This window comes from Oryctolagus cuniculus, chromosome 9, assembly GCF_964237555.1.
Source record: "Oryctolagus cuniculus chromosome 9, mOryCun1.1, whole genome shotgun sequence".
Classification (NCBI taxonomy): domain Eukaryota; kingdom Metazoa; phylum Chordata; class Mammalia; order Lagomorpha; family Leporidae; genus Oryctolagus; species Oryctolagus cuniculus.
The window spans coordinates 2,471,547-2,498,579 of NC_091440.1; the positions used below are offsets into that span (position 1 = coordinate 2,471,547).

Below are 27,033 nucleotides of genomic sequence, written 5' to 3' on the forward strand. Positions count from 1 at the left end.
CATACTCCGGAACGCACAGCTTCCCCTGTCTGTCCCCTCCCATTCCCCGCCCCCACCTCCGCCGTTAACGCCTTGCAAGACCCCGCAGAGGTGTGGGGGCAGCCGTGTCGGTGACGCCATCCTCAGCACCTCAAATGTTCTTCCGAAACAAAGGCCCAGACCCCAGGTGAGAAGAGGGAGGGTCAGGCCCCGTGCACGTGCACCCGAGAGACGTCGCAGGGGGAAGGGGCAGCCACGTGCAAGTCCGCCCAGAAGCCGAAGCGCCCCTGGGCCTGCAGGGAGGCCGCTGGACGAGAAAGTTGACCGTGCCGGGAAGGAGGAGAGAGGAGACCGGTCTGCCCCCTCCCTGTGTAGTATGCGGGGAGCAGAGGCCCCTGTGGCAGGGAGAGCCGGCTCCAGGCCCCGCACTGCAGAACGCCCCGTGCGGCCTCGCCGGTCACTGCCGCCCGCCAGCCGGCAGGAGTGATGCGGCCTGCGAAGTCAGGTCGAGTGCCCACACCTGCCTCCCCTCGCGGCCTTGCACGTGGGCTCTGCCTGTGGACCTGAGTTTGAACACCTGGTCTGCTGGCGGCGTCCCGGCTCACGTCACTGCCCGCTTGAACCCTGCGGCCTGGGTTAGCTACAGCCGGGTCCTTGCAGATCGCTGGAGGGCAGGGAGCCCTGCATGTTCAGGCCCGTGCCCCCAGCCTGGCCCTGCTGACCTCGCCCCAGTCCTGTTGGGCAGGAGCCAGGCCCCCGCAGGAGCAGGGGCCCCTGCTGGTGAGGGCCCCTGGCAGGGCTGGCCCCAGGCGCCCTGTGCTGGGATTTGCTGTTTCTGCCTGGCCCAGGGGGACACCTGGTCCCGTCTGCCTTTGCAGGGACTAAGGGCACCTGGGTCACGCCAGCGCAGGTAGGCGGGGAGGATCTGGCCGGACAGCGCCCGCGGCCACCCTGGGAAAAGCCGCCGGCGGGCCTGCCCTCCGCCGGAGGTCAGCCCGGGCAGGCGGGGCGGAGACGCACTTTCGTTTTCCGCCCTGCAGCGGTCCGGAGTCGAGCTCAGACCTGCGGCTGGGCGGGCGCGCGGCGGGCCGGGGGCGGCCCGGGGAGAAGTCCGGGGGCGGGCGCCGGCTCCCCGCGCTCCGGGGCCATGCGCAAGCCGGACGGGAAGATCGTGCTGCTGGGGGACATGAGCGTGGGCAAGACGTCGCTGCTGCAGCGCTACATGGAGCGGCGCTTCCCCGACACGGTCAGCACGGTGGGCGGCGCCTTCTACCTGAAGCAGTGGCGCTCCTACAACCTGTCCATCTGGGACACGGCAGGTGAGGCGGCTCGGGGGGCCGGGGGCGGGCTGGAGCGGGCGGGCCGGAGCGAGCGCCCCTGCGCCCTGGTGCCTCGGCCCCAGCTCGTGCGGGCTTGGGGTGAGCAGCGTGTGGCGCCTGCGGTCTTTGTGATTTTTACTTTATTTTTTTTTCCAAAAGTACAACCCAGAGGGTCTTGGCTCAAGCTCGCGGTTCACTTTGTACCCTAAGTTGAGGCAGCGAGGGTGGGGCTCCTCCTCCGGTGTGGCCCCCAGGCTGTGGGAGGTTGGTTTCCCCACCGCCGCAGCTCCTTCTCTGAGCCCCCGGGGGAGGCTGGGGTGCTGGCTCCCAAGTCAGGTGGAGTGGGATCGCCGCTGTGCGGTACCCTGGCTCTGGCCACTGCCTGCTCCACTGGCTGCAGGGCTGGCCATCTTGGTTGGGGGGCGGGAACCCCGAGCTGGCCTCTGTCGGGTGTTTCTGGGACCGGGGTGATGAGTCTAGAGGTGTGGAGTCGCGGTTTCACTTTGGTCACTGTGTCAGTCACCTTTGGGGCCATGACAGAGGACTGTGACCCTGGTGCTGGGACGTCTTGGAGCTGTTGACTCCTTCCCCTCCCCCTCCCCCTCCCCCCCCCTCCCCCTCCCCCTCCCCCTCCCCCTCCACGACTCATTTCCTGGCGTTGGCCGACTCATTCCTGGAACCCGAAGCAGCAGGTGTCCCTGGCTCCTGTGTGCACCCCCCACCTGCTGAGCACGCCCGCTCTGCAGGCTGAGGCCGGCCTCAGCGGCTGGGTCACCCCTGTGCCTCTGCGCTGGGCTCTGGGGTCATGGGGCACCTTCTGGGTGGTGCTGGCCCAGAGGACTTTGCGTTCCGGCTCTGCTCTCCAGTCCTCCACAGCCCTGTCCCACAGGCATGCTTTTCCAGGTGTTTTCACTGTGATTTCGCATCCTCCGCAGGGGAGGGCGAGCTGAGCGTGAGCGCTGTCGTCCTGCCTTTGGTAAACATGAGGTGGGGCAGGTGTGGCGAGTGTGAAAGTGGGTGGAAGGTGTCGGCGTAGGATGGAAGCCGGCGTGGGAGGTCGGAGTGTGTGTTCCACCCCGGGCTGCCTGTAACCCCGCAGCGGGCGACCAGCAGCTCTGCCTGCACCCAGCGCTTCTCCTGGCTTTGTGCCGGTGTCACCCCCGGTCCTCGCCAAGGGGGCAGGATGCTGGGGTGTTTGGTGTCCACTGCGCTTGGTTTGCTTCCAGCCCAGGCAGTAACAGGCGGCTGCCCAGAGAGCAGCTCCTGCCTCCCGTCTGTGGGAGCCGTAGAACACGGTGAACACAACGCTGCCGGCGGCAGGGAGGGGAAACGCAGCTCCTCCTGCGAGCCAGACTCGGCCACACGCCCTGGTTCTGTGGCAGTGGACGGAGCCGGACAGACTTGGTCCCTGCTCCGCGGGTGTCTCGCTCCGGAAGGGTCGGGGGTAGGGAGGGGAGACAAGGAAGGCAGTGATGCCACCTCTCACCTGATGATGGCTTTTGGAGAAAATGCAGCGGGGCAGTGAGAAGTGACCTGCGCGCTGATAGAGACCCCGGGAGGCTGTCTTTGTCCTCCTCACTTGTTTGCGTCCCCAGCGCTGCCCCGCGAAGGCGGGATCCCAGGTTGCGGAGTTCGCCTCCTGTGCTGCTAACACAGCAGAGACTGAGTTTGCCTGTGGCGTGGATGCAGGCCTTTGGGGACTGGAGGTCAGCCTGTGATGGGCAGCGCTGCACGGCTGGGTCTTCAGAGAGCCCTCTGTGTGACGGCGTGCTGTGGCTCTGGGCTCGCTCCGAGTCACCACGGCACAGCACTCCTGGCACCGGGTCTCCGCGTGCCAACATCGATGGCTGAGTCTCCCAGCTCTCGGTCCTGTTCCTGCTTGATCCATGGTTCTCCCCCGAATCTGTCTCCCCCACATGTTCACGTGAACAGCAGGAGAAACCAGGCTGCACCTTCGGCACCTGCTGGGGGCTCGATAGCCGGCTTCAGCGCGCTGTTGCTTCCCGGCGGCGCGAAGGGCCACTCGGGGGCTCCCGGACCCCTGTCCCCTCTCCAGCACGCTCCTCGTTCCCACCTGAGACTTCAGCAGTCATGTATGTGTTTTTAAAGATTTATTTATTTATTTGAAAGGCAGAATGACAGAGAGACAGGGAGAGACAGAAGAATCTTCCATCCGCTGGTTCATTCACAGCCAGGCCCGGGCCTGGCCAAAGCCAGGAGCCAGGGACTCCATCCATGTCTCTCGGGAAAAGGACAGAAACCCAAGCGCTCGGCCGTCATCTGTTGCCTCCCAGGCACGTTAGCAGGAAGCTGGATCAGACGTGCGAAGCACCTGGGACTGAACCCGAGCTCTGTGGGAGGTGGGTGTCCCGAGTGGCTGCTTCGCCCGCCGTGCCACGGCGTCCAGCCCCGAGCAGCAGTGTTGACATCCACACTCTGGTCTGAAGGCTGGCCGATGAGCAGTCCCTGCTCGCGGTGTCGCCACAGGTCCCAGGGCTTGGGCTGTCTTTGGAGAGCCATTTAACCTACCGGAGTCGCCGGCTCTGTGGCCAGCTCCCTGCTCTCGGCCTGTCCAGCAAACACCTGAGCGAGGTTAGCCCCCAGTGAGCTAACGCAGGCCGGGTTCTGGGCACAGCGTGTGCCACGAGGAAGCACGGTGTGCCGATGCTGGGGAAGCCGTCGTCTCCAGCTCTGGGTGGCTGTGCCCGTGCCTAGCGCTGGAACCTGGGTCACGGAGGGACCAGAGCTCTCAGAAGGGCCCCTTAAATAGTCCTGTGATAGGGGGCGAGGTGGGGGGGTGGCCTGAGCCCCAGCAGCGGTCACTCACTGATGCAGGGCCCTGGGCTCCCCGGAAGACCTGGTCCGTGCACACAAAGCAGAGTTCCGGCTGAGCGGCGCTGCTCAGTCCCTGTCTGGTTCCCGCCCGGAGGTCCCGGCTCTGGTGTCATCCTCAGTGTCACCGGTGTCCTTGGTAGCTGGGGCCTGGGGACAGGTGGGTGGGTGAGGAGCTGGCCAGGGACACTGGTGAAGGGCCACGCAGCCTGAGGAGGGGTCGCCTGCGGTGGCCCTGGGGGGAGGGGGGACTGTCACATCGTGTCCCTGCTAGTTCTCGCCTGGGGCCCCCGAGAGGCACTGTCCCATGGAGATGGAGTCTTCCAGAGGGGACACGGGCACTGTCCCATGGAGATGGAGTCTTCCAGAGAGGACACGGGTGGCTGCGGGGCTAGGACTGTGCCCCTCGCTCCCCCGTACCTCGTGGTGAGGCCAGGTCTCAGGGGATGGGCTCAGGCCCCGGGTGGGGGGGTTTCTCAGAGGAGCCACTCCTTCCCCGCCAAAGCCGGACGTCCAAGGCCTGCGAGGAGAGGCTGGTGCTGGCTGTAGGGTGTCAGGCCCCCTGGGAGCCCACGCTGGGCTCTGCAGGGGAGGACGCCGCTGCTTTGCTCTGAGTACCACGCTCTTGAGCCTGGTCTGAGGGCCGGAGTCGTTGCTTTAGGAACTTTCTCTCCGCTGGGACAACCCTGATGGAGGCAGAAGAGGATGCTGGGGTCCCGGGCATGAAGTCTCCATAGATCTGGCCACCATCTCCTGTGGTCCCCCGTGCTGTCCCGGGCCCTGCTGCTGTCGGAGCAGAACGAGATGCCAGTGCAGTGGCCCGGGTCCCCCACCTCTCCTTCCACTGCACACAGAAGCGCCAGCCCCTGGGCAGCGCTCCTGGGTGGGGGTGGGGCCCAGGCGCCCTGGCTGTAGGCGTTGTGGCCAGGCTGTGGATGACCCTGGAGAACGGCTCTCTCCATGCCTGCGGGGACCACATGCTCAAAACGCCTTGAGAGAGCTCCAGGTGGCGTCCTGGCCTGCAGCTGGTGGCACGTGACAGGTGCAGAGGCTTCTGGGAGAGACTGGCGCTCAGTTAGACTCGCTCTACTGCACAAGCCCACACTGAGCTGCCCCAGGGGGAGGGGAGCGGAGCCACACGGCACCCCCGGGGGCCCTGTACTTATCTCTGCTGGACTTTGCACGGGTACCTCGCTCCAGGGCCTCCTTGACAGAATTCCTCTGCTTTATGGCCCAGAAACGGTGGCCTGCACCTGGAAATGGCGTGAGGACAGCTGGGGGAACCACGGCTGTGAATCGGCAAGGGGACGAGGCGCTCATTTCCGAGCACCGCGGCTGCCTGTGTGTGGTTCCCTGGCACGGAGGCTCAGCCCTGGGCCTTCTGAAGGGCGCCCCGGGGTCCTGGGGCGGGGGAGGTTATTTAAGCCTCGTGAGTGGTGGTGGATTCAGGAGAAACAGAACTGATGTGGGAAGACTGTGTTTGCTGACTGAACGCAGAGCCCACCGAACACCTCCAAAGATCATTATTCCTCCCTCCCCCTCCCCTCTCCCTCCCCTCTCCCCCTCCCCCCTCCCTCCCTCTCTCCCTCTCCCTCCCTCCCTCCCTCCCTCCCTCCCTCTCTCTCTCTCTCTCTCTCTCTCTATTTCAAAGGCAGAGTTACAGAGAGGGAGATGGAGAGAGAGATCCACGGATCTTCTGTCTGCTGGTTCACTCGCCAAATGGCTTCAACAGCCAGAGCTGGGCCAGGCCAATGCCAGGAGCCTGGAGCGCCATCCAGGCCGCCCCCGTGGGTGGTAGGGCCCCAGGCACTCAGGCTGGTCTCCGCTGCCTCCCAGGTGCACCAGCCGGGAGCTGGACCGGAAGTGGAGCAGCCACGTTGCTGGCCCCTGGGAGATGACTTCGTGCCCCCTTATCTGTACGCTGTCTGGACAGTTAGCTCCCAGCTGCCGGCAGACGAGCCCCTCCTGCCCGAGTGGAGCTTCTTAGAACTTCGCCATCCACGGGACAGGAGCCGTGCTGGCTCGAGGCGCACACCCGCTTAGACTGCTGCTTTCACCCCGCGGTGGCGCCAGCTCAGGGTCCTGCTGGCCCGGGCAGATCCCAACCTTCCTGTCCGCTCTGCTGGGCTCTGGGTCAGGACGTCTGCCCAGCCCTTCCCGGTTCCGTGCCCTCGCGTCCCCCGTGCATCAGCGTCCCTTGGCCCGGCGCGCTGTTTCCCGTTCGTCACGCAGGCCCTGTCCTCCCGCCGTCCGCACTCGCGGCTCCTCCGTCTCTGGGCACGTCCTCTCCCGGAATGTCCGGCTGGATTTTTCTCCTTTGAATGTCGCTGCGCACGTGGACATTCCTTGGCCGCTGCGGCGAGGGGGGAGTCGCTCCTTCCTGCCAGCCCTGTGCAAGGTCACCTTGTGCGGCTTGGTCTGCTCCTCCTCCCTGTCTGTCCTTCCTCTGGCTGACGAACGCCCTGGGTTCGCCCACTCCTGGGCTCGCCGTAGCGTTGTCCCCTCAGACGTGTTTTGCACTGAGTCTGTGCTGAATGAAATCGCTGGAAGCAGTGGGGAAGATCTTAGTGGCTGGCTGTGCTAAGTGGTTTTGTTCTCTGAATGACGCAGTCACTCTGAGTGGTAAAACCATGCATCGGCCTTGACGTGAGCTGCCGAGAGCAGGCGGACCAGGGCACGCGGGTGCGGGTGTGGGCGTTGGTGTCGCGGTGTCCTGCCAGCCGGCTCTTCAGTGGCTCGATGTGGGAGAGCAGTGTGAGTATTACATATCTGTGTGGGGACCAGGAACAGCACACAGGGAGCCTCCTGCCAGTGACAGACACAAAGCTTGGGTGTCATCCACAAAGGGGTGTCAAACCCCTGTGTATGTGGGGGGAGGGCAGGGCAAACCTGCCCCTCCCGCCCTGGGAACCTGGAGCCCTGAAGGTGCATGGGGCAGGGGTCCCTGGGTTCTGTTTCTCCCTCCAACCCCCACAGTTGGAGTGGAAGAAGCTAGAAGTCCAGAAACAGCCAAGGGCACAGATAAAGCGAAGGCAAAGCCTGCTCCCTGGATGGAGGCCCAGGATGTGGGCAGTGCAGCAGGACAGAAAACTGAGTCGAAACTAGTGGATCCCCGCCAAGTGCTACAGAACAAACCAGCCCGGTGAGCGAGCAGGGAGCCCGGGCCACAGCTCACCAGGCTCCATGTGGCCCCTGGCTTCCCACAAAGGTGCAGTCCCAACTGAGCGGGGAGCTGGGGCCGTCCCCCAGCAGCAGTCATGAGGGCCCCGTTGGGTGTCAGTGTGGCCAAGTGGGGACTTTGCCTCCATCAGTGAAGAGGCAGAGCCTTCCCAGCCCCCGGCGCCTGCTCAGAAGGGGTCAGAGGCAGCAGCCACCGTGGAAGACGTAAAGAGCCGAATGGAAATCTCTGAGCTGGAAAATACAGTAACCAAAGTAGAAGGCTCAGTGAGCGAACTCAGCGGCAGAATGAGGGGAGAGGGAAGGAGTGACGATAACGCAGGAACAGACATGAGGCTAAACACGAGCCTCTCACCCTCCAGGAGGGAGGGAGGGCAGGCAGAGCTGAAAGGCACAGGAGAAGCCACGGCAGGAACTTCCCAGCCTCTGCAAAGCCATCCTCTTGCCGCTCAAGAAGCCGAGGGAACCACGAGTGGGACAAACCCAGAGAAACCGAGGGCAAGACTCCAATTGCTGAAAACCACAGACGAGGAACCAGAGGAACACCACCAGAAAGGACTGCAGACTGCTCCCCTGAGGCCAGGGAGCCAGGAGGAAATGGCGCATTTCTCCAGTGGCAAAAGCCACGATGAGGAAAATCCACGCGCTTCTCGCTGTGGCGTCCGCAGCCTCCAGCCTGGCTCCCACGAGAAAGGCGTGCCCAGTGCCGATTCCAGCCTCGTACCTGCTGTTTGTTTAACCTACGCAGAAGAGTGTCTCGTGCTATCTGGCAAACCTAGGAGGTTCTTAAAATTTCATTTTCCCACGTGGATTTCGAAAGCTTTTGGTGTTATAGTTCTAAAATCAGCTATATGATTTTTTGGGGTCTGTTTTTAAGATCGATTTGTTTATTTGAAAGGCAGAGTGACGGAGAGAGAGAGATGGAAGGAGATGGAGAGAGAGAGATGGAAAGAGATGGAGAGAGAGAGAGGGGAGAGAGGGGAGAGAGAGGAGAGAGATCTTCCATCCCCTGGCTTGTTCTCCAAAGGCTGCACAGCTGCCAGGGCTGGAACAGGTGGAAGTCAGGAGCCAGGACTCCTTCCGGGTCTCCTGTGTGGCTGTCAGAGACCCACGTCCTTGGCCATGCTCTGCCTCCCAGGCACACTCGTAAGAAGCAGAGCAGCTGGTACCCCAGCCAGCACCTCCATATGGCTTAACCCTTTGTGCTATGGCAATAGGTTTTGTATAGATAGTAGCTGTTTTTGTCTTTGGCAAAATTGTGTGTGTGTAAGATTTATTTATTTGAAACTATCAATAAAGAAGGAAAGATAGATAAAGAAATCTTCCATCTGCTGGTTCACTCCCCAAATGGCCACAGTGGCTGGAGCCAGGAGCCAGGAGCCAGGAGCTTCCTCTGGGTCTCCCTTGTGGGTGCAGGGCCTAAGCACTTGGGCCGTCTTCTGCTGCTTTCTCAGGTGCATTAGCAGGGAGCCGGATTGGAAGTGGAGCAGCCGGGACTCAAACCAGCGACCATATGGGATGCCAGTGTTGCAGAGGCTTAACCGGCTGCATCGTGCTGCCGGCTCCTGGCTGGGATGTTTTAGAGTCTAAGTTTTATGGGATGGAAATGGGATTTATTGATGTGCTCTAAGTTTCACTTTTGTAGCATGTGGTTGTGAGTTTTGGCAAACGGGCAATTGTGAAACAACCAGCGTAGTCAAGATACAAACTGTTTCCAGACTTGAAAAACCCAGTGTCCCTTCTTGGTCACCCTGGCCTGCTGGGTGGTGCTGGCCTGTCCTCGGCCCCTGGAGTTCTATCTTTTCTAGAAGGGCACAGATGGGAGCATCCTCAGGTGGCCTTCACTCACAGGATGTACCTGAGACCAACTTGAGGTCTGTTGCCATCCAGCCTTGTGGGGTACAGGTGTTTACCGACTGGCCTGGGTGTACCGCAGGTGTCTGTGCACTCACCAGCTGGTGGACGTTTTGTTGTTCGGGCTTTGGTGATTATGGGTAAAGCCACCGTAAACACTCAGAGGTTTGGTGGGACCCTCGGTTTTCATCTCGTGGGTGAGTTACGGCACAGTGGGAGTCGGGATTGCCTGGTGATTGGGTAGGAAGCGGCGGATGGTATTCCCCTGGGGCTGTGCCATTCTCCTCATCCCCAGGGATGCGTGAACATCCAGGTTGCTCCACGTCGTGGCCCGCCATCTTGTCTTTAAAATCAGCCACTTTGGTGGTGACCGTGCAGTGATGGGCGTGTCCACACACATGTCCCATGTCTGGTCACCTGCTCATTTGTGTCTGGTTATCTTCTTGGGTGAAGTTGATTGCAATTTTTTTTTGCCATTTTGTCATAGGCTCTTTGCCTCGTTACAACTGAGTTTTGAGACTTCTCTTTGTATTTCCAACACAAATGATCAAATCTATATTTCTGGTTGGTTTCTCTCAGTCTCCTTTGAAGTCTGCGATTTGATGCGATCCGGCTTATCTGTTCTGTGATGTAAGAATTCTTCACTTAGCCCAAAGTGATGGGCTTTCTCTTCTGTTTTCTCATAGAAGTCTTATGGTTTTAGGATTTGCCTTTGGGTTTGTGATGCATTTGAGTTAATTTTTTTTTTTTTGACCGGCAGAGTTAGACAGAGAGAAAGGTCTTCCTTTTTGTTGGTTCACCCCCAAAATGGCCGCTACAGCCGGTGCACTGCGCTGATCCGAAGCCAGGAGCCAGGTGCTTCCTCCTGGTCTCCCATGCGGGTGCAGGGCCCAAGCACTTGGGCCATCCTCCACTGCACTCCCGGGCCACAGCAGAGAGCTGGCCTGGAAGAGGAGCAACTGGGATAGAATCTGGCACCCCAACCGGGACTAGAACCTGGTGTGCCGGTGCTGCAGGTGGAGGATTAGCCTAGTGAGCCGCGGCGCCGGCCTTGAGTTAATTTCTGTAAATGGTGCAGGTTGTGGTTAAGTTTCCTTCTTTTTGAATGCTCACCCAGGTGGCCCAGCATTTCCTAGTCCGCTTTGCCTGTCTACTGTTGGTGCCGGCTTGGAAGCTCCGCCGTGTAGGGGTTAACTCTCAGCGGTCTTAGCAGAGCTGACTTTGCAACTTCTGGTTCTCCTGGCCTCTCTCACAGTTACCAGCTTATGGGTCCTGATTTCCTATCTGCCTTTGGCAGAGGGGGCGGGCTCACTGTTTGTGCTAAGGATTCCTCCCCCGGTGCTTGAAGGCCACCTTTGTTCCCCAAGACCCTCCCCTGTGTGGGAGACCTGGCTAGGGCAGCCCGCCTCTGCCCTCAGAGCCCGTGGGCGTGAGCTGGGAAGGGAGGAATCTAAACCCAGGAACAAAAGGCCTTTCTGCCAGAGATGCTCCATGTTTATTTGTAAGGCTGCTTTGGGTGGGCGTGGCCGGGGAGGGGCCTGGGCTGGGGCACCCCTTCCCTCGGGGCTCAGGTCTCCTGGGGCACCAGTTGATGTTTCTTTTTTCTCTCTTCTGTGGCTGCTTTGGGCACTACTTTCCTATCACCTTTGCAACTTGGGGACGAGAACTCAGAAGCTGTGATCTGCACATTTGAAGGCTGTGTTTCAGTTCCGTAGCATTATAGGCAGCCCTTTTTCTTTTTTTAAAATTAAAAAAAAAAAAAAAAAAGTCTGACGCCTGATTGTACCTGTGTGTTTTCAGGGTGTCACGTGAGGTCTCCATGTTGCGTGCATTGTGGGTAATGATCTAATTAGACGACTCAGTGTGTCCATCTCTTTCCGCAGTGCTGGGAACAGTGCAACCCCCTCCCAGCTCTTTAGAATGTCTTCCTCCATGGTGGTCAGAGTGCTGGCCGTGGAGGTCACCCCTGGTCCCTTGTGGTGGTCAGAGTGCTGGCTGTGGAGGTCACCCCTGGTCCCTTGTGGTGGTCAGAGTGCTGGCTGTGGAGGCCGCCCCTGGTCCCTGCATGGTGGGGGGTGCATCGTGCCAGCACCGGCACATCCAACCGTGAAAATCAGAGTGATGGTCTGGCTTCACCAGCTGCGCTGCCTTGAGCTGTGAGACTCCAAGTGTTGCATCAGGAGGAACGTGGTGTCCTGGACGCGTCGCCTGGCTCCTTGCTCTGTGCTTTGCAATGAGTACCCGCTCTCCTCTCCTCCACCACCCTGTGTCAGGGATTGGCCCTCTGCACGTTGGGTGAGTGGACCCAGGCTTGGGGGTTCTACAGCAACGCCTCTGATGAGTTTGGGGGGGTTGCCGTGCCACACGCTTGGCCACCAGACCCTGCTGTCCCTCAGAGGAGTGACATCTGAGAGCCCCAGCGATGTCCATGTTCCTGCCTGTGATGTCATGGATACACGCTGCCGTGCGTCCTGTCGCGTCCTAGAGAGCCGTCAGTCGGAAGTCGTTCCAGCCCTTGGCTCGGCTATTTCGTAGCTAACAGGAGCACTGTGTAAAATGCCGGCGTCAGCGCCAGCCAGGGCCATCGTCCATCACCTGGGATTAAAGCGTGGTTAACATCATCCCGATCTGAGCGTTCCTGTTTGTAGAGAGTGGGCGAGCGCTGGGCGACAGGGCTGCTCTCCCTGGACTCGCTGCCCTGTCTCTGGGTGTCCTTGGTGAGTGAGCCCTGGTGTCCTGTGGCTGCGCTGCATCTGCAGAGTCACCGAGACGTGTTGGTACCCAGGGGGGAGCGTCTTGTGGTGGGAGCAGCCACCCTCTGCTCCCGGCCGCCTTGGGAACCAGCAGGCTTTTCTTAGGTAAACCCTCTGGGGACTTCTTTCTACAATACGGGGACGCTGTGCTTTCTGTCTCCACGCCTCTGTCATCTCGTGGTCACAGCCTCATTTACAGGGTTGGCTATGAAGCCTAAGCCGGACGCCAACAGGCACGGCTCAGGGAGTCTCTGTAGAGAGAGCTGGGGGCTCCGGAGCTCTGTCCCGTGCCTGTCGGCTTCGCTGGTGGGTAAGGAATGAGCGCTGGGGTTGTTCAGGGTCTGATTCCAGTTCCACGTTTACTTGCCGTGTTCTGCAGCACGCGTTGTCTCCGTCTCTGCGTGCAGCCCGGTTCACCCGTGGTGTTTCTGTGGCACGTGGAACTCTGATGGCGTTGGCGCCATCGGCTGCTTGGCAGTGGACAGTGGGCTCAGTCCCTCGCTGAGCGTCGGAGGCTGTGTCTTGGAGACCACTCTCAGACCCTGCTATTCATCACGCTGCCCTGCTCGGTGGAGATGAGACCTTCCCTGCCTCGCACTGACTCACTGTCCATTCTGGGCCGAGCTGTCGTCTTGCACGTCTGTCCCGGGCACGTCTTCCCTCCGCAGAGCCGGCCCCGGGCTGCCTCTGCCAGGTTGCGAGGGCGTGAGCGTGTGTGCGTGTGCGTGCGAGTGCGTGTGTGTGTTTGCTCACGTTTATCCTGCGCCTCTCCTGAGCCCCTGCCCCAGTCAGACGCTGGGCGAGCTTGCTGGGAGGGCGCTGGGGAGAGCAGAGAGGCCCCCTTCTGGGATCCCAGGGCAGGGTGGGTGCGGGGTGAGGAGGGGGCCTAGGACACAGTCGCCTGGGGGCTGAACTTGGCTGTGAGGCTGGGGTGGTGGGTTTCTGTGCAAGGCAGCCAGGCCTCCATTCGCACATCCACCCAGCTTGTTTCTCTGTGTCCCGTACGCGGGTTTGTTAAGAAGTTCCTGGAAAACATGGAAGGAAAAGGTAAGTGCAGGGCAAACATTCTGAAGTCCAGTGTAGCGCATTTCTGATGAAGTCACCGGCGTGCACCTGCTGGGCACACGGACGTCTGTGGGCTGGGGACAGCGTCTGCCACCTCTCTCCTTAATGCGTGTTTATATTGTGTTCTGTTTGAGAGTCAATATTTGTCCTTTTTTGAAAATTCTTTAAGTTATTTTTATTTAAAGAGATATCCATCCATCTGCTGGTTCACTCCCCAGAGGCCTACGACAGCTGGGGCTGGACCAGGCTAAAGCCAGGAGCCAGACACAGCATCTGGGTCTCCCACATGGGCCCAAGTACTGGAGCCATCGCCTGCCGCCTGCAGGGTGTGCGTGAACAGGAGCTGGACCTGGCATGGAGGCGCCCGGACCCGATCCCAGGAGCTCAGTGTGGCGTGCAGGCGTCCCAAGGGGAGCTTAACCCCTGCACCACAGCGCCCCCTCCTGAGGGTTCTTGGTTGAGACTTGTCAGGGTGCGGCTGCTTTGGAAAGCACTGGCCGGATCCCGTTCTGGTTTGGGTGGACTTTAGAGACCCTCCGTTGCTCTGGAGAGCCTGACTGGCGGGGGCGTGTCCAGAGCTGGCCCCCTCGACCCGTCTAGGGCATCTGCAGCAGCTGGTGGAGCGCGGGGAAGGAGAGACAGTGCCCGTCACCCAGCAGGAGGAGGGGACCAGAACTCTCGACTTCACTGTGGTCCCTCAGCGGTTACCTTTGCTTCCTCCACGTGTTTATAGGGAGAGAGCGGCCCCGGCTTGGACGGCTGGATTCTCACCGTGCACTCCTGGCTGGAGCGGGCGGGGCCCTCACACTGCTGGCATCCGGCCCAGGGAGAAGCAGCGGAGTGGTCAGCGGTGTCGCCGTCCTGTGACCTCTGTGCTGTGGACCTGTTTTCAGGAAGCGAGTTTTGCTGACTTGGGCCCGGGAGGCGCCTCCTCTTTGCCCGGGGTTTGCTGGGATGGCTGTGGTGTCAGGGGAACTGGCTTAGTCTTATCTGCTTCTGCATTTGGCCCGGTCACTGCAGTTCAGAGCTGCCCAGCTCTCCCGCTGGCCGTGGGGAGCAGGAAGCAGAGGCTTCTCTCGGCCGGCTCACCCCTGCCCCGGGGACGTGGGAGGAGGAACCCTTAGTTCTTGTTCGGTCCTGGACTCTTGGTCCCTGGTGGTGGAGGCCCCTGGCCCTGCTTGTGCCTCCGTGGGTGTGTGTGCTCCCCTGGGTCCCACAAGCCGGGTGGCTTAAAGCCCCAGAGGCGTCCTCACCCATCGTGCAGGGGGCTGGAGGGCTGGGGTCATGTGTCAGCGGGGCCAGGCCCCGTGGTCAGATCCCTGGCCCCTGTCCGCGGGCAAGGGTCCCCGTGTGTCTGTCCTCGCCCTCTTCCCTCAGTGTCTGTCCTTGTTGTGGGGCCGTGGGTTACCGGAATAGGGGCTGAGGGTGAATAAGTCAACAAGTCCCGGCTGATTAGGCTAAGTCGCCTGAGCCTGGGCTGTGGGACAACCTGGAAAGGACCCCAAGGCCGTGCCAGGCCCAGACGTGGGGGAGGAGGCCAGGGTCACCTTGGGGAGGGACTTTGAGCCCAGCTGACGAGGATCTGAGGCCTCAAGGGGCCCAGGAGGATGCTGGGAGCGCTGATCTGATAGCACCTGGCCGGGCGTCCAGCAGGAACGTCAGGCCAGCAGCTGCCAGTGTGGGGCCAGGTGAGGCAACAGGGCAGGCTGAGTGCCTGGGGGTGACAGGGCCACCGTCCAGCTGCTCCCTGCGGTTCTGAGCCCCCTGTCCTGGTCTGAGGCTCCCCCGTGAGTCTCCTGTCTGTCCACAGTGGAGGACTGTAGCTGGGAGGAGGTGGGGCTTGGGTTGGGGAGGGTCTGGAAGGTGGTTTGATTCTAGGGCACAGAGTGCCGCAGACGGATGGCCCGAGACAGCAGTTTCTGTCCTCCCAGCTTGGGGGCGGCAGGTCTGAGCTCAGGGCGTCAGCTGGGCCGCACCCCCTGCAGGCTCTGGGGAGGGAGGCCCCGTCCCAGGCCCCCCCCCCCCCGGCTCCTGGGAGCCTCTGGCATTCCTAGGCCTGTGGCCTCGTCACTCTGGCCTCTGTCTCGCTGTCTCGTGGCGACACTGGTCCTGGGGTTTAGGGTCCCTTGCCGACTGGCACCTGCAGAAGCTCCTTAGGTGGAATCCTTGGAAATCCCCTCGTTTATGGAGCAAAAATTAAGAACAAAAGAGAATGGCGATGACTTCAATCCCGGAGAAGGCCTGCTCCTTGGTGTGTCTCCGCCCCCTGTGCGGCCCCCACCCCACTAAGGGACACCCCCAGACGGGTGTCCCACGTCCCCCTTGGAAGGTGCTAGTCTTTGCTCGTTGGGCGCTGGTGGGGAGGACTGGGGCCCTGGTGGGTGGTCCACACTCACGCCTGTCTGGAAGCCTGCTGGGCAGCTGGGAGTTGGGCCAGGGAGTCCCCTGACCAGGTCGGCACTGGGGAGGGGACCGGCAAGGTGAGTGCAGTGGAATGAGAAGTAGACAGTGGGGGAGGTGACGCTTCCAGCTCCTGAACCGCCCCCTTCCCGCCACCCCTCCCTGCCCGGGATGTGTGGTCGTGTGGCCTCCTGCTGCGTGTGTGGGAAGTGTGGCTAGCGCGAGGCCCTGGTGGTCCTGGTGGGTTTGGCCTTCCTCACCCCCAGGCTGTGCACACCTTGCTGGCACCAAGGCCCTGCTGCTGTGTTTATGGAGAGAACTGGGCCTTCCATTGACGGACCAACGGTGGCTGGGTAGATGGGCTGCTGGGACCACCTGTGCCATCATTGAGCCGTCTCCGGCCGCCTCCCAGGGTGTGCTTTGCAGGAAGCCGGAGTCAGGGTCAGGGGCTGGGACTGGAACCCAGGCACTCTGATGTGGGAGGTGGTGTCTTAACTGCGGGGCCACACGCCCAGCTGACAGCTGAGAAGCCCCGGGCAGGTGGGCAGGTGGCTAGGCGAGCAGGTGGGCAGGCAGGCAGGTGGGCAGGTGGGCAGGCAGGCGGCCAGGCGGCCAGGCAGGTGGGCGGCCTTCCCCGGGGAGTGAACCTGCAGGACGGCTGTGGCTCTCAGTAGGATTTCCTCTGCTCTGGGAGAATCCTGCAGGCTGGTCTATTTGAAGGCACAGAGAGAGGTGGATCTCTCCTCCTTCACTCTACAGATGGGGGCGGAGCAGGGCTGTTTAATAGTCTCACCTGCTCTGTGTGTGAAATGTGACCAGGGTTGGACCCTGGTCTCTTCCTATGGCTGTCCCAAGCTTTCAGCTGTCCTGGGCTGCTTGAACAAATGGGAGGCAGGCAGCAGGTGGCCGTGTGGCCTTGGAGGCCGAGGACAGAGCCGGGCAAGTCCCAGTGACGCGGCCGCCTGGCCCGGCGTGGGCTGTACACGGCTGTTTTTCTGGAGCCGGCTCTGGGCTGTTTTCATCACCCTGATCCCTGTGCGGCAGTGGAGGGCAGGTTCCCGGATGCAGGGGCGGTGGGGGCGGGGAGGGCGGTTGCCGGAGCGAGTCTCGTGGGTTCTTTTCCTCAGCTTAGTGTAGAAATAAAAACTTTTAGTAGACAGAATAAAAACTTCTGGGGCTCCTGGAGATAGCGGGGGTCTCTGGGGGCCCAGCCCCGCCTCTGCTAGCTTTGGGTGGAGTTGTAGCTAACCCGGCGGAGTGATTAAAGCCGCAGGATCTCCCTCCCAGCACAAGAAACTATCAGTGGGGAGACACTGTCCAGCTACAGCCGGCAGCCTGCGGGGGGAGAACGTTCTACCATGTCTGAGGGCCCCCAGCCCCACTGGACGGCCTCACGACGGAGCGCCCGAGGGTCTGGGGACAGGGTTGTGATCTGAGAGCGACACTTGTACGGGCGGGCACGGGAGCTGGCGTGGATGTGTGCTAAGGGAGGGTGCGTCGGGGTCCCTGCTTAGGTATGGGAGGAACCCGACTCACGACCGGTTTGGCTCCCGCTCACGGGCTCGGCACCCAGCAGGCACAGTGCCAAGGTTACCTGTACCAGCTAATGCTGGTTATTCAGCCGTCCCCGGGCAGGTGCTGTGTACGTTATCGTGGTTGGGAAACCAAGACTCCAAGTGGCTTGGTGACTCGCCCAGGTGCACACAGTGGGATTTGAATGTGGTCCCTCGGTCCCCTGTGTCTCTTCCCCCACCCCCACGCCCGGGTAGCAGGTGGCATCCGCAGGCTGGGTCCCTCCTACTTCTTGGAACCCTGGGAATGTGAGCTGTGTTCCGAGAGGGCAGCTGGCGATGGAATTTCTCCTGCCACAAGGAGCTACCTGCAGATGCCCAGGGTGCCGCTGTCACCGTGGGTGCTCAGGACCCCTGGGTGGCTGTCTGAGCTGGAGTGCTCATCTGGGCTCCCGCCCTCTCTGTGTCTGAGGCCCACAGCCTGCTCCATTCTGTGCCTCGGTTTCCCTCTGGGAACAGGGTGTGGGGGGAGGCCACGTCACGGCGCTGCCTCCTGGTTCAGGGAGGGGCCTGTGGAGGTCGTCTGCAGACTCCCCAGGACGGCGTCTGGTTCCAGCTCCTTTCCCTGCCTGGGCAGAGCCCACGCCACTCGCCAGGAGTGGACACCGTGAGAGCCAGGCCACTGGTGGACCTGCCCCACTGTGGCTGGCCCACCCCGAGCTGCTCCAGACTCGCTGGCAGGCGCCTGGTCAGTTTGTGTGGACTGGTGGCTTCCCCAGCTGTGTGCCTGACTAGATACTGGAGGTGTGGCCACGGAGTCCGGCCTGAACCGTGTTGGTGACACGAAGCTCAGCACGTCACATCTGGGTGTGCTGTGTAGACAGGTCGCAATTCCTGGACAAGGCTAACCCAGGTCCCGGACAAGTTCTCCCAGCCACGCTGCACTGAGCACAGCCCGAGCCAAGAAGGGGAGGCTATGATGTCCCGGAGGGGTGGGGCCGCTCGCCTGGGGGCCAGTCCCCTGCCTCCAGTCCTGGTGAGGCCTGGGGGCCCGTCCCCTGCCTCCAGTCCCTGTGAGGCCTGGGGCCAGTCCCCTGCCTCCAGTCCCTGTGAGGCCTGGGGCCAGTCCCCTGCCTCCAGTCCCCTGCCTCTAGTCCCGGTGAGGCCTGGGGGCCAGTCCCCTGCCTCCAGTCCCTGTGAGGCCTGGGGCCAGTCCCCTGCCTCCAGTCCCGGTGAGGCCTGGGGGCCAGTCCCCTGCCTCCAGTCTCGGTGAGGCCTGGGGGCCAGTCCCCTGCCTCCAGTCCCTGTGAGGCCTGGGGCCAGTCCCCTGCCTCCAGTCCCGGTGAGGCCTGGGGGCCAGTCCCCTGCCTCCAGTCTCGGTGAGGCCTGGGGGCCCATCCCCTGCCTCCAGTTCTGGTGAGGCCTGGGGGCCCGTCCCCTGCCTCCAGTCCCGGTGAGGCCCCTGTGGGCGTCCAGGCTCCACCTCCAGCCTACGTCAGGGCTGGGCCGCTCTGAGCCGTGGCCGTGCTGACTGAACCAGAGCAAGTTTGAGATTTCTCCCATTTGGGTCCGGACCAGCCCGGTGCTCTGGCATCCCCAGAATCGGATCGTGAGGTGGTTTCATGAATTCTCCAGGGAAGGCGCGTAAAGGAGGTGGCGGGAATTCCTGCAGCTTTGGCCTTGGCACTTAGGGACCCAGGTGCGAGAGAGACGCGAGCCCGCTCGGTCGCCGTGGGGCACCCGTGGGATGCCCAGCGCCGGCCCTCCTTGGTGGAAGGAACTTGATGCTCTGTGCGGGGCAGGGCTGGCATCCAGGGTTCGCCAGTGGCCGGTGCCTGTTCACAACCGCCTGTTAGCCGTGCGTTCAAACATGGTGAATTTGGCCAAGCCAAGTGCAGGAGGGTGAGCGTTGGTGACTTGACCTTTGTGGGGGTCACAGGGTTGGTCTGTGTGGGTGGTGGGGGTCACAGGGTTGGTCTGTGTGGGTGGTGGCGTCACAGGGTTGGTCTGTGTGGGTGGTGGGGGTCACAGGGTTGGTCTGTGTGGTTGGTGGGGGTCACAGGGTTGGTCTGTGTGGTTGGTGGGGGTCACAGGGTTGGTCTGTGTGGGTGGTGGGGTCTCAGGGTTGGTCTGTGTGGGTGGTGGGGTCACAGGGTTGGTCTGTGTGGGTGGTGGGGGTCACAGGGCTGGTCTGTGTGGGTGGTGGGGTCACAGGGTTGGTCTGTGTGGTTGGTGGGGGTCACAGGGTTGGCCTGTGTGGTTGGTGGGGTCACAGGGTTGGTCTGTGTGGGTGGTGGGGGTCACAGGGTTGGTCTGTGTGGTTGGTGGGGGGTCACAGGGTTGGTCTGTGTGGTTGGTGGGGTCACAGGGTTGGTCTGTGTGGTTGGTGGGGGTCACAGGGTTGGTCTGTGTGGGTGGTGGGGTCTCAGGGTTGGTCTGTGTGGGTGGTGGGGGTCACAGGGTTGGTCTGTGTGGTTGGTGGGGGTCACAGGGCTGGTCTGTGTGGGTGGTGGGGTCACAGGGTTGGTCTGTGTGGTTGGTGGGGGTCACAGGGTTGGCCTGTGTGGTTGGTGGGGTCACAGGGTTGGTCTGTGTGGGTGGTGGGGGTCACAGGGTTGGTCTGTGTGGGTGGTGGGGGTCACAGGGTTGGTCTGTGTGGGTGGTGGGGTCACAGGGTTGGTCTGTGTGGGTGGGGGGGTCACAGGGTTGGTCTGTGTGGTTGGTGGGGGTCACAGGGTTGGTCTGTGTGGGTGGTGGGGTCACAGGGTTGGTCTGTGTGGGTGGTGGGGGTCACAGGGTTGGTCTGTGTGGGTGGTGGGGGTCACAGGGTTGGTCTGTGTGGTTGGTGGGGGTCACAGGGTTGGTCTGTGTGGGTGGTGGGGTCACAGGGTTGGTCTGTGTGGGTGGTGGGGGTCACAGGGTTGGCCTGTGTGGTTGGTGGGGTCACAGGGTTGGCCTGTGTGGTTGGTGGGGTCACAGGGTTGGTCTGTGTGGTTGGTGGGGTCACAGGGTTGGTCTGTGTGGTTGGTGGGGGTCACAGGGTTGGTCTGTGTGGGGGGTCACAGGGTTGGTCTGTGTGGGTGGTGGGGGTCACAGGGTTGGTCTGTGAGGTTGGTGGGGGTCACAGGGTTGCTCTATGTGGGTGGTGGGAGGTCACATGGTTGGTCTGTGTGGGTGGTGGGAGGTCACAGGGTTGGTCTGTGAGGTTGGTGGGGGTCACAGGGTTGGTCTGTGTGGGTGGTGGGAGGTCACAGGGTTGGTCTGTGTGGGTGGTGGTGGGGTCACAGGGTTGGTCTGTGTGGGTGGTGGTGGGGTCACAGGGTTGGTCTGTGTGGGTGGTGGGGTCACAGGGTTGGTCTGTGTGGTTGGTGGGGGTCACAGGGTTGGTCTGTGAGGTTGGTGGGAGGTCACAGGGTTGGTCTGTGTGGGTGGTGGGGTCACAGGGTTGGTCTGTGTGGTTGGTGGGGGTCACAGGGTTGTTCTGTGTGGGTGGTGGGAGGTCACAGGGTTGGTCTTAGTGGGTGGTGGGGGTCACAGGGTTGGTCTGTGTGGTTGGTGGGAGGTCACATGGTTGGTCTGTGTGGGTGGTGGGGTCACAGGGTTGGTCTGTGTGGTTGGTGGGGGTCACAGGGTTGTTCTGTGTGGGTGGTGGGAGGTCACAGGGTTGGTCTTAGTGGGTGGTGGGGGTCACAGGGTTGGTCTGTGTGGTTGGTGGGAGGTCACATGGTTGGTCTGTGTGGGTGGTGGGGTCACAGGGTTGGTCTGTGTGGGTGGTGGGGGTCACAGGGTTGGTCTGTGTGGGTGGTGGGGTCACAGGGTTGGTCTGTGTGGGTGGTGGGGGTCACAGGGTTGTTCTGTGCTGGTTCAGGCGACAGGGTCTGAGGGGAGCAGTAATTCCTGTTGCCCCCTGTCTCGGGAGGTGTGGGCTCTTGTGCTCCCACTTGCCTTGGTCGCTCCGACGTTCCCTCAGTATTACTGTTACTTCTTCTGTGCTAACCCTGACCTGAACCCTCGTGCTTGAAGGCTGGATGGGACGTTTGTGTCTGGAAAGGAGACAGCCTCGGGCAGAGCCCCGGCAGCCAGAGCGGGGGATCGTTCCGGTGCTGTGGCCCCGCCGCTGTCTGGGGTCTTGTGGGCAGGAGCTGGCAGCGTCCTTGCTACCGGAAGCTCCTGATCCAGCTGAGAGCTCACAGCTGGGGTGCTGCGGGGGCCGTGGGAGGGGTCTTCTTCCTCTGTTTGTATAGGGGCCTTGCTGTTTCCATGGCGTTTCCCCCCGGAGATCATCCTCCATCCTGGGGGTGGCGGCTCACCCTGGACGGGACTTGCAATTTTGGTCCTCTGTCCTCAGTGTGGGACTGGGCTTCGTGGCGTGCCTAAGGCAGGAGGGTGTTGAATTCCAGGGCGCTGGTGCTCACCACACCCCTGCCAGGAGGGGGAGGGGCCTGGCAGTTCCCACCTCGGGCCTTCAGGGCGCCTGGCTGGGCTCTGCGCGTCACTCAGGACAGCACTGGCGGCTTTCCGGGGGAGACCCGTGGGGCAGCCCGGCTCCGCAGCTCTGTGCCGGCTTTCCTGGGCCCCTCTAGCCAGTGGTGACCGTCCTGCAGAGCCAGGAGCCTGCCCTACGAGAGTCTGGTCCCTTCTGCAGGCTGGGCGTGGCCTGGAAGTTGGTTGTGCTTTTTGGCTGTTGGCCGGCCAAGACGCCGCTGTGTGTGAACATGTGTGTGTCGGTGTCATCCCTTCTGTCCGTGTTCCAGGGGCCAAGGGAGCTTTGAGGGGGACCCCTTGGCACCCCTTTCCCGAACACGACCAGGTGTGCTGCGGTACAGTCGGCAGAAGCTGTTTAAAAATTGACTGGGGTGTGTGTGTGTGTGTGTGTGTGTGTGTGTGTTTGTCAACGCATTACAAAGTGAGCCGGTGGGGCAGGGCCAGGGGCTGCTGTGAGGGTGGTGTGGTGTTCCTGTGACCCTCGGGGGTGAGCCGAGGGCTGCCGGGGCGGCTGCGGGGTGAGCGTGGCTGCTCCCGCGTCTGCAGGTTCCCACGCCCATTCATGGCAGGAGGAACGGCCAAGCTGCACCTGGAAGGCGGGGGAGACGTCTTCTCCCCTGCCCAGGGCCCTGGAACCCTGCCAGGCTCACGGCCTCGGAGGCTAAGAGCCTCGGCACAGCCCCAGGAGGCAGCCCTGGGAGAGCCGCGTGCCCGCGTGGCTTTTGCTGTGCACGAGCGTGGTCTTTGGGAACGGTCACAGAGTCTCGTGCGCTGGAAAGTCGGGGCTGTGTGGGGAGCCCAGTCTGAGCTCCTTTGTGCAAACAGAGCTGCACTGGCTGTTCCCCGGGAGTGACGGAGCACGGCACGGCCGCTGCGTCCTCTGCCCGTCTCGCAGGCCAGGCATTGACCTTGTGATTGCGAGGATGAGGGCGGAGGGCAGTCGCCCGGTGTCACGTCCGCAGTGCCTGCCGAAGAGCGAGGCCTGGGGAGGCCACGCACGCCTGGGACAGGGCCGCTGCTCACAGCCTGGGGGTGCGCAGGCCCTGGCTCCACAGGTGCCTAGGGGCAGCCCTGCGGGAGGCCGCGGGAGTGCCGTGTGTGTGTGTGGGGGGGGAAGGGGTGTGCTGGGTGTGTCCTGTCTCTGGGGAGCGTGTTGTTAAATCTGGCCCTATGTTCAGATAGGAAGTGTGTAGAGTGGGACCTGTGGTGTTTATCATCTGTCTGTAGGCTTGGGGACCTGGGTACCCTGACCTGGTCTCCTTGAGCTTGGCTGTGGCTGTGGGCGGGGGGAGGGGTGCAGAGCGCACCTTGGAGCAGGAGGCGGCACTGGCTGTGGGCCGTGCCCTGCCTCGTGTAGTGACCAGGTTGTGGGGGAGAAGCTCCCTGGGGACCCAGGGCTGCCAGCTCCCAGCGTGGCAGGGAGGCTGCTGCACCCGGACTTGGGGGCCTGGGCTTCCAGGTCGGCTTCTGGCTTGAAGTAGGGGGCCCTGCTTGGTCACCTGGGGCCTGGGGAGGCTTCTGATTGGATACGGGGTCTTAGTCAGTCACCTCCCGGTCCTGGACATCGGTGTCTTGAGCTCTTCCTGGGGTCACCATTCCTTTGGGGTGGGGTGTGGCCAGTGGGCGAGGCCTGGGCGAGAGGTCGCTGACCTGTTCCCTGTCTTCCCTCCAGGGCGGGAGCAGTTCCACGGCCTGGGCTCCATGTACTGCCGGGGCGCCGTGGCCGTCGTCCTCACCTATGACGTGAGCCACCTGCAGAGCCTGGTGGAGCTGGAGGAGCGGTTCCTGGGCCTCACGGACACGGCCAGCAAGGACTGCCTCTTTGCCATCGTGGGGAACAAGGTGGACCTCACGGCGGACGGGGCTGGGGAGAGCGGGGAGGAGGCCGCCGACGGCTGTGCCCTGCCCAGGGTGCCCAGGCAGGTGCAGCCGGAGGACGCGGTGGCCCTTTATAAGAAGATCTTGAAGTACAAGATGCTGGCCGAGGAGGACGCGCCAGCCGCCGAGCAGATGTGCTTCGAGACCAGCGCCAAGACGGGCTACAACGTGGACCTGCTGTTCGAGTCCTTGTTCGACATGGTGGTGCCCGTGATTGGGCGGCAGCGGGCGGAGGGGCCGGCCCAGACGGTGGACATCGCTAGCTGTAAGCCGCCCGCACGGACCAAGTCGGGCTGCTGTGCCTGACCCCCGACCCGGAGCACGGCGGGCAGGCAGTCACATGGGAGGGACTGTGGGTGGCTCATGGCGGGGCTGAGGGGCTGCGGTGCGCAGGTGCCCCTCCCCTGCCCCCGCCATGATCACGCTGCCCACTTCTGCGTCCTTCTTCCCGGACGTTGCCCTTGCCTCTGGTGACCTCTGACCCTCCCTTTGGGCACTTGGATCTCAGTGTGTTGCAAGCGATTCTCCGCTTGTTGGTTCCATTGTCTGGAGCAGCGTGGGCTGCACGCGTCAATAGCATGTGACTGCCTCTGATTCTTCATTCAGTTTATAGATATTTATATAATATTTGATAATTAAACAGGGAGACATATAAGTAATCAATGTTTTTCATGAAAAAATTCTTGTATCTGAAGATTAAAAAATTTATTGAAAATATATATTTTTTCTAATTGAAAAAAAAAAAAAAAGGATCTTGGGCAGCCCTGATGTTGAAGACGTGTGGCTGTGGCTCTGTTGCTGCTCCCGGGACTGCTGGCAGGGAGATGGCTGGGAGTCTGGGAGGCTTTTTAAAGATTCGTTTATTTGAAAGGCAGAGTTATAGAGAGGCAGAGGCAGAGAGAGTGGTTCACTCTCCATATGGCTGCAATGGCTGGAGTTGGGCCAGTCCAAAAGCAGGACCCAGGAGCCTCATCTGGGTCTCCCACGTGGGTGTAGGGGCCCAAGCACTTGGGGCATCTTCCGCTGCTCTCCTTGGTACACTAGCAGGGAGCTGGATCGGAAGTGGAGCAGCCGCAACTTGAACTGGCGCCCATGTGGCTTTACCCGCTACGCCACTGCCGGCCCCTGGGAGACTTTCCTGACCCTTTGAACTTGGGATGTGGCATCCGTCCATTGCTGACTTGAGTTACAAGAACAGCAAAACTGAAAGCTGTGGTCCTGGTCTGTCTGGGGGTCCCCAGGGCACCCCAGGTTTCGGGTTGGAAACCCCCTTTCTGGTGCTGCCGCTGTGGGTGCTGGCTCAGTGTTTTATGAGACGATGCCAGACAGGGTGGTCGGGGGAGCCCAGTTTCTGCTTCCTGGGAAGTTCGAGAGCAGGGGGCCGGGCTGGGGCTCTGCTGGGGATGGAGCGGGGAGGCGGAGACCAGGCTGGCGGCTGCCTGGGGGGCTCTGCTTTCTCGGGACTTTGTTGAGAGGCCCCCGTGTTGTCTCCCGTGAAGCGTGCGTGTTTCAGGTAGGTGATGGGCCCCAGGGAAGGCCGCCTCTCCCGGACTGAGAGCGCCTGCTGAGGGTCACCAGCAGAGCTGGCAGGTGAGGGAGGTGACCCTCCGCGTCCTCCCCCCGCCCCGTCCTTGGATGCAGCTTGGTGTGTGTGTCGGGGGGAGGGTGGGAAGCAGTTCTGTCCCATTTTCAATACTGTGGGAGGAGCCAGATGCACTTAGCACCTGGCTCGGACCCTGTGGGCTCAGCCCTGGTGCTGGGCTGGCCTCAGCTGTGGGGCCCAGGGTGGCTGCACACTGTCAATGCCACGTCTCACTGTGGCCGGGTGCTCGGTGGTGCCGCGAGAGCAGGAGCGGCCGAAGGCGCCGGATGCCTGCCTGGGGCGCTGGGGAGAGCGAGCCGGAAAGCCCCGGTGCCTGGAGCGTGTCCTGACCCCCTCCAGGTGAGGTCCAGCTCCGATGGCGAAGACGTCGCCACCTCGTCTGAGGCTGTGCTTGGCTGGCTCCTGGCTTAGCTTCCAGCGGCTCAGAGTCTCACCCACTCGCCGCCTCCTTCCGTGTTCCCTGCAGCAGCGGCCCACTCGGCTCAGATGTCCCCACGCCTGCTAACGTCCGTCTCCCCGGCCTCCCTCGGGCTGCCCGGCATGCGCAGGTGGAGGAGCGCTGGCCAGCTGCGGCGTGGGCGGCCCTGCTGGGACTTGTGTGATGCTTTCTCACTTCTGACCTGGGGTCTTGGGTTTGGGGAGGAGGCGTGCAGGGCCACGGCCGTGAAGCCAGGAGATCAGTCCTCCACGTCTTCCGTGTGGGGGCAGGGACCCACATGCTTGAGCCATCGCCTGCTGCTCCCCAGGGCCTGCATGGGCCGGAAGCTGGAGTTCAGAGCTGGCGCGAGGCATCACCCCAGGCACCCTGGTGTGAGGACAGATGCCCGCCCACTGCCGCCTTCTCGCTCTCTCCCAGCCTGGCCACTGGGAGCAACCTTCCGTGGGCACTGTCCCCATCCTGGGGTTTATCCTCGGGCACTTCCTGGCACAATCCCACAATCGGCTTCCTCCACAGAGCCCTGGTTCCTTTTCCTGGAGGAAGGTTCTAGAACCCATGACTGGGGGCTGGGTGTGCCCATGGCTGTGCGGGGGTCTTCAGCTGACAGCAAAGAAATGTATGCAGGCACTTGATTCACGGAAGTGGAACGAACAGATAGCTCTGTTTTGGTGCAAGAAGTGTCTGGAGCCCATGCGTGCTTTTTCCATAGTGTGTGTTTCCATGGACTTTTTGGGGACCCCGGTCTGTGCTCTGTATGGCCCTGTGACCGTGAGCGACAGGGCTGCCTTTGACCTGGGCACCCTGCAAGCTGCGGACAGTGCCCCGGGCAGGGCTTCCCGTCCATGCGCTCAGGGCTCGCCCAGCCTTTCCCCAGCGCCCTTGCCAGCCAGGGAGGCTGCCGCCAGCGGGCAACCCAACCGCGGGGTCTCCTGTGGGCTGCAGCAGGGTCTCGGCTGGGATCTGAGCTGCCAGCCGCTTCGAGAAGCAGTGCAGGCAGAAGTGGGTGTGACTGAGGGTTGCTCCACAGGCGTGGGGTGCGGTCCCTGGGCGGTGCAGACACGCTGGGCACTCTGCGCGCTCGGGGTGGCTGCTGTCCTCGGCACCCGGACACCAGCCCAGGGGCCGACCGTCCCAGGCAGCGTGCGAGGGCCCTGGAGCCGCGGTTTGGGTTTCCAGGCTCACCAGGTCTGGTGGTTTGGTTGAGGGTGGGGACATCTCACCTGCTATGCGAGGGTCTTCAGAAACTCATGGAAAACGCACAACGTGGAAAAACTGTGTGTGGATCTCAAACTGTTATTGCACCCAAGTAAGCTTTCAGTTCCACTTCCCCGGGCGTTCGGAGGCCCCTCCCTCGTGAGCGACTTGCACAATGCGACCGAGTGTTGAGGCCGTGACCTCCGTCAGGGGTCTAAGGCTGGGCCTCCTTTTCCCGTGGATCCCCGGGGGGCCTGGTTCTGTAGGGCGTCGACCCCGAGCCCAGCCGAGCGGTCCCCTCCTGGACCAGCTCAGCAAGGAGGCGGTAGCAGAGCAGGACGGGGACACCGGGCGGGCATCTCAGGACGGAGCCGCGCACCGTCTGCATTCGCTCTGGGGATGTTAGGGTACGGCCCTGGCCCTGTCTCCCCCAACCCCTGCCCCGGGGACACAGCTGGGTGGGGGGCTTCCTGGCATGGTGGCGGTCCTAAAATTTCTCCAGGACTTGATCAGCTCGGCTTTGCTGGGCCTAACAGCTCCCTTG

At 62.3% G+C, this 27,033-nt stretch overlaps 1 protein-coding gene across 1 annotated transcript; it reads left to right on the forward strand.

The window, feature by feature from the left end:
• The first annotated feature begins 933 nt into the window (after positions 1–933).
• RAB20 (RAB20, member RAS oncogene family) lies at positions 934–23,970 on the forward strand. The gene is made up of 2 exons (XM_070048579.1): positions 934–1,298; positions 23,048–23,970. Exons 1-2 carry the CDS (start codon positions 1,127–1,129, stop codon positions 23,557–23,559), a joined length of 684 nt encoding a protein of 227 aa, XP_069904680.1. The 5' UTR covers positions 934–1,126; the 3' UTR covers positions 23,560–23,970.
• The last annotated feature ends 3,063 nt before the right edge of the window (positions 23,971–27,033 follow it).